The sequence below is a fragment of the Cucurbita pepo genome, chromosome LG18, assembly GCF_002806865.2.
Source record: "Cucurbita pepo subsp. pepo cultivar mu-cu-16 chromosome LG18, ASM280686v2, whole genome shotgun sequence".
Taxonomy (NCBI): Eukaryota; Viridiplantae; Streptophyta; class Magnoliopsida; order Cucurbitales; family Cucurbitaceae; genus Cucurbita; species Cucurbita pepo.
The window spans coordinates 5191436-5203835 of NC_036655.1; the positions used below are offsets into that span (position 1 = coordinate 5191436).

Sequence of the window (12400 nt, forward strand, 5' to 3'; positions counted from 1 at the left end):
TCCTTGTAATATTACCCGTAGTAGTTAATAGTGATTACAAACGTTAAATATTCTTAATCTTCATAATAATTTTTAAGGTAGAGTTGAGTTTGTTGTAACTCTATTTTTTGGGTTGGTCGGGTTCATCCGACCAAAACTATGTCAACTTTCGAGCATAACATAATTTTTTATTTTTCAAAAGTTCAATCCAACCCAACGTTTATGATTTGGATTGGGTATTTTGAGTTGTATGAACGGTTAGACGAACACGACTCTCCACAATGGTATGATATTGTCCACTTTGAGTATAAGCTCTCATGGTTTTGCTTTGGGCTTCTCCAAAAGACCTCAAAGCAAAGCCATGAGAGCTTATGCTCAAAGTGGACAATATTATACCATTGTGGAGAGTCGTGTTCGTCTAACATGGTATCAAAGTCATGCCCTAAACTTAGTCGTGCCAATAGATTGGTAAATCCTCAAATATCGAACAAAGAACTCCAAAAGAAAAGGAGTCAAGCCTCCTCGAAGGCAGTAAAAAATGACTAAGACTCCAAAGGAGTCGAGACTCGATTAAGGGGAGGAGCACTTTGTTCGAGGGGAGATGTTGGATGATGAAAGTCCCACATCGGCTAATTTAGAGAATGATCATGGGTTTATAAGTGAATAATAGTAATTCGATTGGTCTGAGCCCTTTTGAAGAAGCCCAAAGCAAAGCCATGAGAAGAGTCATGTTCGTCTACATAATAGCTTCCTTAATTTTCAAATTTATATTTAAAAAAATTGACATTTTCAATATATATATATAAATCATAGAATTACTTAATCTATTAAATATTAAAAAAAATGCGACTAAATTTATAATATTAAACTATATTTTATTTTTGTAACAATATTGTCAAATTTTGTTTGGTCACGGACTTTGTAATTCAAGGATAATAGTTATTTACTAACCTAATTTTAAACGTTATTTTTTTTAGGATCAATAATTGAAAAATTACATGTAAAGGACTAATGCGGAAGTGTTTTCCTAGTAGACAATTTTTAAAACCATGAGACTGAAAGCAATACGTAATAAGTCAAAGCGGACAATATTTGATAGTAGTGACTCCTAGTTTCCATAAAAGTTACGCGGGTGAAAAAAAACATGTTAATAAATAACGTGATCACATTTGACATCTCTTACCTCGAAATGTGGATGGGAAGGAAAGGTAAAAAAGGGTGTGTGATGAACATCCTTTTGGACTCATTAATTTGTGCATCTGTTATTGCAATCAAGAACAAGAACAAGGTGCCATTTGATGTCCAAAATAAATAGAAGGTGCATCAAAAAGGGTGTAGAGGCAAGATGAGATAGTTGGCATGGAGTGAAGAGAAAGGCAAAGGCCCATATGAAGTAATGAGTAGGGTTTCCCCATACGCCTCTTCCTTCTTGCACACTTCTTATGGGTTCAATTGCCAACAATTTCAATTCAATTCAATCATCAATTTCTTGTTGTTTGTTCTTAAGCTTACTCATATACACAAGGAAAGTGATGATGAAGTTTGCAGCCCAGAAGAAGATGGAGAAGGAATGGATGGGCAGCCAAGTACGATCTTGATCATCATTACTTTATTTATCGGCTAGCGTATTCAAATGACTTAAGATCTTGATCGACTTAAATAAGTTATAAATATTAATTGGGTTAATTTTTTTTTTTTTTTTCTGGATTGGGTTCGATTGAGTTGAACTTTTAAACAACTATAAAATTTAGGTCAGTCTGTGTGTTGACATCGAAAATAGGTTATTACGAAAATTAAGAAGATTTTATGTTGTAACTGTTAGAAATCACGACTCTCCACAATGATATGATATTGTCCACTTCGAGCATAAGTTCTCATGGTTTTGCTTTGGGCTTCCCCCAAAAGTCCTCGTACCAAGGAGATAATATTCCTCACTTATAAACTCATGATCTTCCACTAAATTAACGAACGTCGGACTCACTCCCAATAATCCTCAATCCTGAACAGTAACATGTAATCCAGTTAAGCATGATTTTTCAAATTAATAAAAAATAATTGAAAACCAATTTAATTCGAAAATAAGAGGATTAAGTTGGGTTGGGTTATGAACTTAATTTGAGTGCTCGAGCCGGGCCATTAGGAGTCCACCACAGACCGGACCGTGGTAGACTCAGCCACGGTTAACTGTAAATGGGCCTAAGGCTTGGGTTCATATAACTGGGCCTTCAGTGCCCTTTGGGCCTGGGTGGATTTCTCATATTCCACCTATCATCTATTACTTAAAACTAGTTCAATAACAGATTAAATTTTTTAAAATAATAATAAATTTATAATTTAATATTTTATTTAAATTTTTTTAAGCTTTTAAAATGGACATTTTTAATTTTAAAATTCATACAAAATTATATGTTAATTGAAATTTAAATATTTATATTAGGAAAGTGAATCTGAGTAAAACGACCAAGATAACCTTATTCATCCCTATCTGTAGATCACGATCAACAACATGTTCTGGGTGGCTAGAAGTTGATGAACCGTATCAAACCAACCAAATCATGTATTCTAATGGAGATAAGTTCCAAAAAAAAAACATCGAATATCTTAAAATTTAAAAAATATATATATATTTTAGACAATTAGGTGAAATAAAAGGGAAAAATATGTGGTTGTTGCCGTACCTATACATTAAATGAAACTGAAAGCGAAAGCACTGCCCACAACTATAACTATTCCAAAAACGACAACACAATATTGCCACTCCCATCTATTTTATCTCACAATTTATTTATTTAATGGGATTATTTTTAATTTTAAATAAGTAGATACAAAATGCATGTAAATATTAATTTACTATATTTTAATATCCATTAGTGAATAATTAAAATATATTGGATTTGAAAAATTATTAGTTTCTATATTTTATTTATTAGTCAAATATTATGGGCTCTGATTTAAATCTATGGGTATTTATCTGCAATTAATCCCACCTGACAGGATAAACTCGTAATATATGGCCGTTAGTTTATCTATTTAAACAAAATACCAAAAAGAAAATAATAATAAAACAAAAAGTTGGCAACTCCACGGAAATTTATGACCATTGGATTTTGGTGACAGCCATTGTTTATAATTTTCTCATGGATTTATAACCGAAAGACATCTATGATAATCCGTAATACATAGTTTTCAGTCTCACGATTTCTAAAACGTGTAGATAAAGAGTGATTTTTATGTCTTTGGAACAAAGGTTACGTTTACTTTTTGAATCGATATAGAAAATAGAGAAGTAAAAAAAAAATAGATATAGAACGAAGAAGTTTGTGCAGTATGAGAAGGAGTTTTGATCGATTAAAAAAGATAATGTACTTTAATCGACCGGTGTTAAGCATGAACATGTTAACATGTAAATCAGACAGGAAGGGAGTGTTGGATAATGAAAGTTCTAGATCGGCTAATTTAGGGAATGATCATGGATTTATAATCAAAGAATACTCTCTCCATTGGTATGAGGCATTATTGGGGAAGCCCAAACCAAAGTCATGCGAGCTTTATGCTCAAAGTGGACAATATATACCATGTGGAGAGTCGTGTTCGTCTAACATGGTATTAGAGCATGCCCTAAACTTAGTCATGCCAATAGATTGGTAAATCCTGAAATGTCGAATAAAGGACTGGAATCAAGACATAGTAAAAAATGACTAAGACTCCAAAAGAAAAAGGAGTCGAGCCTTGATTAAGGGGAGGCGTACTTTGTTCAAGGGGAGGTGTTGGATGATGAAAGTCTCACATTAGCTAATTTAGACAATATCATACCATTGATTACAGAAGTAAGAAAATCGAACCATTGAAATTTTCTTAAGAAAAAACCGGTTTAATATCTGAAAGTTACTTTGGAACATGTTTGGAAATGGATAAGTAAGAATGGAGTATATTAAAATCATATTTGATGACGGTTTTATTTTTTTATCTTGTATTTTTTAAAATTTATACCGGTTTCTCTTAATTTTTTTAAATTTTTTATTTAATTTTAAAACACAAAACCGATGGTTTATAAAATTTTAATTAAAAAAAAAAAAAAAAAGAAGGTAATAATATATGTTTTATAATAATAAAATAATATATTTAATTGAATTAATTTTAGTAATAATTTTGGAGGGAGGAAAATGATAAGGACGGAAGAAAAGTGGTACACGTGGGATTGCGAAGCTGAAATGCGTTCCCAAAAGCATATAAAAAGGCATCGGTGGAGGACAGGTCAGAAGCGTAATTGTGAGTCAAAGGTTGTCCAAATTCTGAAGCCCAACCAGAAGGACGTGATTCTACAAATTCAAATTGAAAAATCAATTTCAATTTTCTTCGCTTCATGGATTCCACAGCAATGTGCGCGATAAATTTCCATTAGGTAAACACATCAATCCATTTCTAGTTTCCAATTTCCAATTCCATTCGATCTGGGAACTTCCTTTTCCCTCTCTTTGATTCCGTTTCCCTTTTTGTTTTTCTTTTCATTCTCCATCGCTTCATTTTCACGCTTTCTCCAAACCAGAATGAATCTCTGATCACTGGAGAATTTCTTTCCGATCGGAGATCTCAGTTTTTCTAAATCGTCCGGCTATTTCTTGCGATTTTGACAGTCAATCTATCTAATCTACTCTTGTCTGTTTCGAGATGAAGAAGGTAGTTGTGGGAACGGTTGTGGTCTGCGCCGCAGCTGTTTGCACGGCGGCGGCGTTGGTGGTGCGTCATCGGATGAAGAACTGTGGGAAGTGGACTAGAGCAATGAACATATTGAAGGAGTTTGAAGAGAAGTGTAAAACTTCAGTGGAAAAGCTGAAGCAAGTAGCAGATGCTATGACTGTGGAGATGCATGCTGGACTCGCATCTGAAGGCGGAAGCAAGCTCAAGATGCTTATTAGCTATGTTGATAATCTTCCTACCGGGTAATTTTATCTACTTTGTCTCATTCTGTTTAAATTGGTAGAACTTTAATGAAGCGGCTGTGTTTTTTTAGTGAACTTTAATGTGGAGGAGGCTTTGTTCTTATCTGTACTTGATTTCATGAAATTGAATGGTGAACTTTACAAGAACTCGTCCAAGAAAACTAGCAGTTCAGCTAGTTGAGGGAGAAATTTCACTCATTCGGAGTACAACAGTGAAAGTTTCCCATTATTGTGTGGGAATTAGCATTTCAGCTATACTTAAACACACTAATTTTATCTCATTACTTGCTGTTGTTTGATGTAATATAACCATCCTTCCCTGCTGCAAAAACTGGAGAGAATATAATCTATCATTTTTCTTGTCAATCCTATTAGGGACGAGAAAGGGTTGTTCTATGCATTAGACCTTGGAGGGACAAACTTCCGTGTGTTGCGTGTACAATTGGGAGGAAAGGATGAACGTGTTGTTAGGCAAGAATTTGTCGAAGTTGCGATTCCTCCACATTTAATGACCGGATCTTCGGAGGTTAGTATTTTCATTAGCAAGTTTCATATGCTAAGACTCCAAATTTAAATTCTCAGAACTGAATGAAGAATGTTTTTCAGGGCTTATTTGGTTTTATAGCTGAAGCACTTGCAAAATTTGTTGAAGAAGAAGGTGATGGCTACCACCCAGTATCTGGTAGGCAAAGAGAGCTGGGTTTTACATTTTCTTTCCCAGTTAGGCAAACATCTATTGCCTCGGGGACACTTATCAAGTGGACAAAGGGATTCAACATCGAGGACACGGTTAGTACTTGTTACCTTGATATCTATCATCATTGTGTTGTTTAGTACAACCATGTCTTTCTATTTGTTTTGAAAAACGTTTCACTATATCTATTTACCCCTAAAAATGGAATCAAATTATATGTGAACAACATTAGACCTGAAAGCTATTGTTTATAACATTTAGGGAACTTGTGTTCTCTTCGTGCATCTTTCTCTTTATGTTGTGGAAAGACATCTAAGCTTTGGCGTAATTGTGACAGGAAATTAACTAATAAGGTGAACGACTGTGTTTTGTTCTTACCATTAGGAATTTTAACTGCCTAAAAGAATCCTATCCAATCGAAGTGTCGTTGGATTGGTTGAAAAGAAAAAAAACAGAAACAAATTACCTGATCTGTGGTAGAACTGAAATTCTTTGCAAGCTTCGTTAACTTTAAGATTTCTGTATGGGAAGTTGAAATGAAACTGAGAAGGTTTTAATCGATATCTGATTTGCAATTTGGGAGGAAGGATAAATTGCTTGAGAAGTGATTTGGGTTACGGTCCTGTTGAAGTACTCATTCCTCGTTCGTAATTTATGAATAATGCTTTCCTTCGCTAATGTAATGTACTAGAAATTTTCAAGAACGCATGGTTGTCTGTAAATGTTATCACTGTACAATCTATCTAGTGTATGACTTCAAGTATGGTACATTTCTCATCCGTGGCATCTTTTCTGGATGATATTGATGTAGGTTGGGCAAGATGTGGTAGGAGAAATGACCAAGGCCATGGAAAAGATTGGATTGGATATGCGTGTGGCGGCTTTGGTATGTATATTTCCAAGATTTTTAAGACGCCTTTGTTACAATTCTGTGATGTGAATTGTCCCCATGATTTTTTCCCCTCATTATGTTGGACATCCTAACTAGTCTATCTGGTTCAGGTGAATGATACAATAGGCACTTTAGCTGGAGGCAGTTACTACAATGATAATGTTATTGCTGCCGTGATTCTGGGAACTGGAACAAATGCAGCATATGTGGAGCGGGCGCATGCAATTCCTAAATGGCAAGGCCTTCTACCTCAATCAGGAGAGATGGTTAGTAAGAGTAGCTTTTGACCTGTGGTTCTATTCATTATATTTTATGTGTGTTCCATATTTAACGTTCTTTCAAACCGACAGGTTATTAACATGGAATGGGGTAACTTCCGGTCTTCTCACCTTCCGATCACCGAATATGATCAAGCTCTAGATTTGGAAAGTTTAAACCCGGGAGAACAGGTAAAGCTCCTCTTTTTCTTTGAGCTATTCTTCTCGTAGTCTTCATCATTGCAACTTGCCAAATTGGCTATCCTATCTTGTGACGTGCAGATTTTCGAGAAGATGATATCTGGTATGTATCTAGGAGAAATAGTTCGCAGAGTTCTGTGTAGGATGGCTGAAGAAGCTGCCTTTTTTGGCGATGTTGTTCCGCCTAAACTCAAAAGGCCATTCATTCTTAGGTATTACTCTTTTGCTCACTTGTAGTGGTCGTGCTATTTGACCGACCTTGTTCTCTTGTCCTAAATGAAAAACAAATGAACAGGAAAAAGAAAAACAAATTTCAGAACCAGTTAACTTGCGATATGAATCTACGCCATCTAGTTTGTTGCTTTTTTCATTACTTCATTTGTAAAATGGATGTATGTTGGTTTTTTGGAAACAGATCTAAAGAACCCTTGATTGTTGTGTTAAATTATTGTTGATATTTATGCAGGACTCCAGACATGTCCGCCATGCATCATGATACATCTCCAGATCTGAGAGTTATTGGAAGCAAGCTGAATGACATTTTGGAGGTTCGCATTAAATTCCCTTCCTGGAGCCAATTGATCGCTACTCTTGGTCATTTGAGTTTTTTTCGATTCATGATGTGAAAGAAAAACAATTTTCTCTTAGTCGTTTCATTACGGAACGATCACCAAAACTCATGTAAATTTGTTCTTTTGTGTCAGGTATCTAACAGCCCTCTCCCTATGAGAAAAATCATCTTTGAGCTATGTGACATTGTTGCCACTCGTGGTGCACGCCTATCGGCTGCTGGGATTTATGGGATCATCAAGAAATTGGGAAGAGACATCCCAAAAGATGGGGATAAGCAGAAAGCTGTCATAGCTGTTGATGGTGGGTTATTTGAGCACTACACTAAATTTAGAAACTCAATGGAGAGTTCACTCAAGGAATTACTGGGAGACGAAGTTGCAGACAACTTTGTGATCGAGCACTCGAACGATGGCTCTGGCATTGGAGCAGCACTTCTCGCAGCATCTCACTCGCAGTATCTTGGGGTAGAGGAGTCCTGAAAACAGGAGTCCAAATCCAGCTAAGGTAGCTCAGAATAATGAAATAGTTCCAATCATTTGTTGTAAAAGAACTTGTATTCTTTGTCTTTACAGACTTGAGGTTATTTAGGCTCCTCGTTTCAATGACTCTTAAGTCGTTAATTTTATGGTTTAGAGCATATCATCTCCAGCAATGGGTAAATTATGTGGTAGATTTGCCTGCTAACACTCCCAACATTTTGAAATGGCTCCCTCCATCCTCATGATGTTGGAGCGGATGTCAAATGGCATTGGAGCACAAGTTACCTTTGGCTTTGTTATGGTTAATAAATGGGGACGAGGGGTTTCCCTCCTCGCCATCGTCTCCGATGAAATCATCCTTCCCCGAGTTCCTTTGTCAATAAACTAGAACCATATGGTTTGTCTGCAGGCTATTGAAATCCTCCTTTTGAATTAGATCAATCCATCAATGGATGATAACTAGAATTGTCATCAAGCATACAAATAAAATAGTTCCTTTTTCATTGTTCTTTCTGGTTTCCATTTCATCTCATCATCAGTGTTCAATACTCATTTACTTGGAAGAACGGTTCTTTCGCGCTGAAAGCCGAAACCGTTTGGCCCTGCTTTAGCTGAACGACTTCTCTTTTATCATCATTGTGGTTCAGCTAAAATATACACGACAGGGATCGTTATTCAAAGTTTACAAAACAAACCGTGTCGACCTGTCAACTCGATAGCCATTTGTGCTCGGAGCAGTGGCTCGAGTGCTGGGTCCTCTCCAGTCTCCATCACTGAAGAGAACCTTGACGGTTACATCTTTGAAGTAATCGTCATATCTCTCAGGGAGTCTGTACTTTTTGATCTCCATGGTTTTGAGGTGTCATGGTCCGGCTGCGGACCAAGATTTGCAGAGCCTGGTTCATGCTCGGCCGGCTGGTTGGCGCACTGGAAGTGCAGATCAGTCCTAGTTTGAACACACTGCACATTTCATCAAGATAATGTGTCTCCTTCACATCCTCATCCAATGCTTCGACTATTGCCTTGCCTTGTTTAATGAACTCCCAAGCCCACATAGCCAGAGACGAGTCTTCATTGCCGGTAAGAGCTTCCTTTCCGGTCACCAACTCTAGAAGTATAACTCCAAAGCTAAACACATCGATCTTCTCGTTAATTCTTGTTATCTGGGCATACTCTGCAGACATAATAGAACAAGCTTTTAGTTTTTCCTACCAATGTCTCATGTCAAATTCTCTTATAGATTGGAACAGGGAGGTCTCTTACCTGGAGCCATGTATCCGAAGGAGCCCGCGACAGCGGAGACTGAAGCTGGTTCCCCTTGCTTCACCAGCAACTTAGCTAAGCCAAAGTCTGCTATTTTGGCATTGAATTCTGAATCTAGTAAGATATTGCTGGACTTCAAGTCTCTGTGAATTACCGGCGGGGAGCATTCATGGTGCATATAACAGAGGCCCTGTGCTACCCCCACTGCAATTTGAAATCTCATCGGCCAATTGAGGGCGACACCGCGAACAGCGCCCGACCCTGCAATTCTTGGCAGTGAATTCTTATTGTGTAGCCATTTGTCCAGGCTTTGCTTCTCCATGTACTCGTAAACGAGCAGTCGTGAACTTTCACAGGAAACGCAGCAGAGGAGTTTGATTATATTGTTATGTCGAATCGAACTGAGAATCTCAACTTCCGCCATGAATTCTTTCTCAAGCTTGTGGTCTGACTTTCTGCTGTTCCATATTCTCTTCACGGCCACCATATCGCCCAGATTATTCACTGGAATCCGGTAAACTTTCCCGGATCCACCGCTGCCGATCACGTTGTTCTCCGACAGCCCAGATAAAAGATTACCTTCTGAGAAATTCAGCCTCTGAAATGATGTCAATTTCCATTCAACATCTGCTTTGATTCCAGTTTTTGTATAGATCTTGATTATGTACAGAGCAGAAACTACAAAGAATATGGATATTATTACGCCCAAACATACGATCAGAGCATGATGCTGCGATGAAATCTTTCGCAAATTCTGAGTTCTTAAACTGCAGCCGTCCAGATTTAAACAAAGACCCGGATTGTTCAAAAAGCTTCTTGCATAGATTTCACTCTCAAATGCAGGCGGGATTTTCCCAGACAGAAAATTTGAAGAGAGGTTGAGGAAATTCAAGTTCAAATTTCCCAGTTCGATCGGAATTGTTCCGAAAAGTCGATTCTCTGAGAGATCAAGATCATTAAGGCTTGGTAAATTGCAAAATTCGTTTGGAATTTTACCAGAGAGACGATTTCGACTGAGTTTAAGGCTGTGCAATGATCTCCATGAAATGATGTTCCGTGGAAGCTCCCCAGTGAGTTGATTTCCATCGAGCAATAGCTTGTTCATCTTTGAAAGGGCAGTGAGTTCTTCAGGAATTCGTCCTGTCAATCGATTATTGCTTGCTTCAATCTCGGTCAAATTCCAAAATGAAGATAACTCTGATGGGATTTTCCCTGAAAATTTGTTGTTACTGATTTGTAATCTCGCGAGATTCTTGGAGATTCTCCGAGGGAGTTCATCCATGAAAGAATTGTCGTTCATCATTACAAATGTTAAATTCAGAGACGTCCATAAACCGACCGGAATTTTCCCGGAGAAGTTGTTCTTATGAACATCAATAATGAACAAGCTATCGCAACTCCCAAGAGATTCTGGTAATTCCCCACTAAGATTATTGTCGTAAGCAACCACTCCTTTGAGCTTACCGCTGGAGCAGAGGTGTTCCGGCAAGCTTCCGGTGAGCTTATTTGAACTCACCTGAAAACTTTCGAGGATCGAATTTCGCCCGAAATCTGGCGGTAATGTACCGTTTAAATTGTTGCTGAATAATCTGACATCTGTTAATAATGGAAGACGACCGATACTTTCTGGGATTTCTCCACTTAACTGATTTGAACACAGAAGCAGAGCCGTTAGTTCCTGAAGATCGCCGATAGCCGCCGGAATTCTTCCGGTCAGATTATTTTCCGACAGGTCGTATTCGGTGATTTTCTTAGAATCAATCCGCTGAGGAATTTCACCTGATAGATTGTTTTTGTAGAGATAAACGATGCTGAGATTCTTCAATGTAAACAAACTGCTAGGAATTTCCCCAATCAAATGATTCTTCGACAAATCCAATCGCTTGAGGGCGGTCAAGTTTCCGATCCATTCTGGAATTTCACCGTTCACGTTTGATTCTGCCATCCACAAAAACGTCAATTTCTTCAATTGGGCGAAACTGGGAGGCAATTCAGCTGGTAGCAAATTTGAATTATAAGCCAACAGCAACTCTTCCAGATTCGATAAGTTGCCGATTTCAGATGGGTAAGTCCCATTGAATTGATTCATAAAAAGATGAAGGTACCGGAGTTCCGACAACCGCGAAACGGCTGTCGGAATGTCACCGGAGAAGTTGTTTGCGCCGAGATTAAGAAACTGGAGACGAGACAAGCGATCGACGTCATTGGGTATCGAGCCGACAAAGTAATTCTGCGAGAGGTCGAGGTAATTAAGGTTCGAGCAATCGTAAAGCGTGGTCGGAAAGCCGCCGGTGATGAAATTGTACTGAAGATCAATAAAGGTGAGATTTTTGAGGTCGCAAATGAAAGGGGGGAAAGTTCCGTTCAAATTATAGGAAGGGAAAAGAAGGGCAGTGACGGAATTGTCAGTACACTGAACCTCCGGCCATGTACAATGAGAAGCATTGGAGGAGCGCCAATGGTGAAGCGGCGGTTGGTTGTGCCAGAAGTGGTTGAGTCGGAGAAGAACAGAGTGTTCTTGTTCGTAGAGGTGGGAATTGACATGGTGGGAACAGAGGAGGAGGAGGAGGAAGAAGGAAATGGTTTCCAGAGAAGAAAAAGATGTTGTCATGTGGAGAAGATGATGAAAGGTGTTTGGAAGGTGTTTGGCTATGGCGGAAATGTTCATAATTTTCATGTGCTCCCAATGTGAACTCCAGTGTGTTGCTGCGATCCTACGCTCTGCTAAATTTTGACGAAAATTTTGTACTTTATCTACAAAATAATTTATATTTAATACAATATAATATATATATATATATACCTTAATTTTGAATGGAAATTACTGGTTATTCATTTTAAAAAAAATATTCTTTAAAAAATATGGTATAATTTTCAAAACCCTTTCTTTTTCAAGTTTTTTTTTTTCATAAAAAAATGGTATTATTTTATTACAATTATCTAAAAAATCTAAAATTTAATATCATGATGAAAATTAAATTAAATTTTAATTGATTGGAATTGTTAGAAGTAAAGAACGAAAAAAATATTATTTATTTATATAAAATTCTTATAGAATTTTCTGCAACACTAAATTATTTGATTTTGAAGCAACTTATTTTCAGAATTTTTATACTTAAATA

General features: G+C 37.3%; 2 protein-coding genes across 5 annotated transcripts; one reads left to right on the top strand and one right to left on the bottom strand.

Annotated features, from left to right (window-relative positions):
• The first annotated feature begins 4230 nt into the window (after nucleotides 1-4230).
• Nucleotides 4231-8368, top strand: LOC111780007 (hexokinase-1-like). Of its 4 annotated transcripts, none has more exons than XM_023660244.1 (10): nucleotides 4231-4381; nucleotides 4654-4919; nucleotides 5295-5445; nucleotides 5526-5708; nucleotides 6425-6499; nucleotides 6616-6771; nucleotides 6856-6954; nucleotides 7045-7175; nucleotides 7430-7511; nucleotides 7668-8368. In XM_023660244.1, exons 2-10 carry the CDS (start codon nucleotides 4729-4731, stop codon nucleotides 8013-8015), a joined length of 1416 nt encoding a protein of 471 aa, XP_023516012.1. In that variant the 5' UTR covers nucleotides 4231-4381; nucleotides 4654-4728; the 3' UTR covers nucleotides 8016-8368. The 4 variants fall into 4 exon arrangements, with proteins under 4 accessions (XP_023516012.1, XP_023516011.1, XP_023516013.1 ...); XM_023660243.1 differs by having other exon boundaries at nucleotides 4238-4381; nucleotides 4648-4919; XM_023660245.1 differs by having other exon boundaries at nucleotides 4238-4381; nucleotides 4657-4919.
• Nucleotides 8369-8421: 53 nt separating this feature from the next.
• LOC111780006 (receptor-like protein kinase 5) lies at nucleotides 8422-12043 on the bottom strand. Its single transcript, XM_023660240.1, has 2 exons — nucleotides 9279-12043; nucleotides 8422-9189 (listed from the first exon to the last, which is right to left on the bottom strand). The coding sequence occupies exons 1-2, from the start codon at nucleotides 11953-11955 to the stop codon at nucleotides 8837-8839; spliced, it is 3030 nt and encodes a 1009-aa protein (XP_023516008.1). The 5' UTR covers nucleotides 11956-12043; the 3' UTR covers nucleotides 8422-8836.
• Nucleotides 12044-12400: the final 357 nt, after the last annotated feature.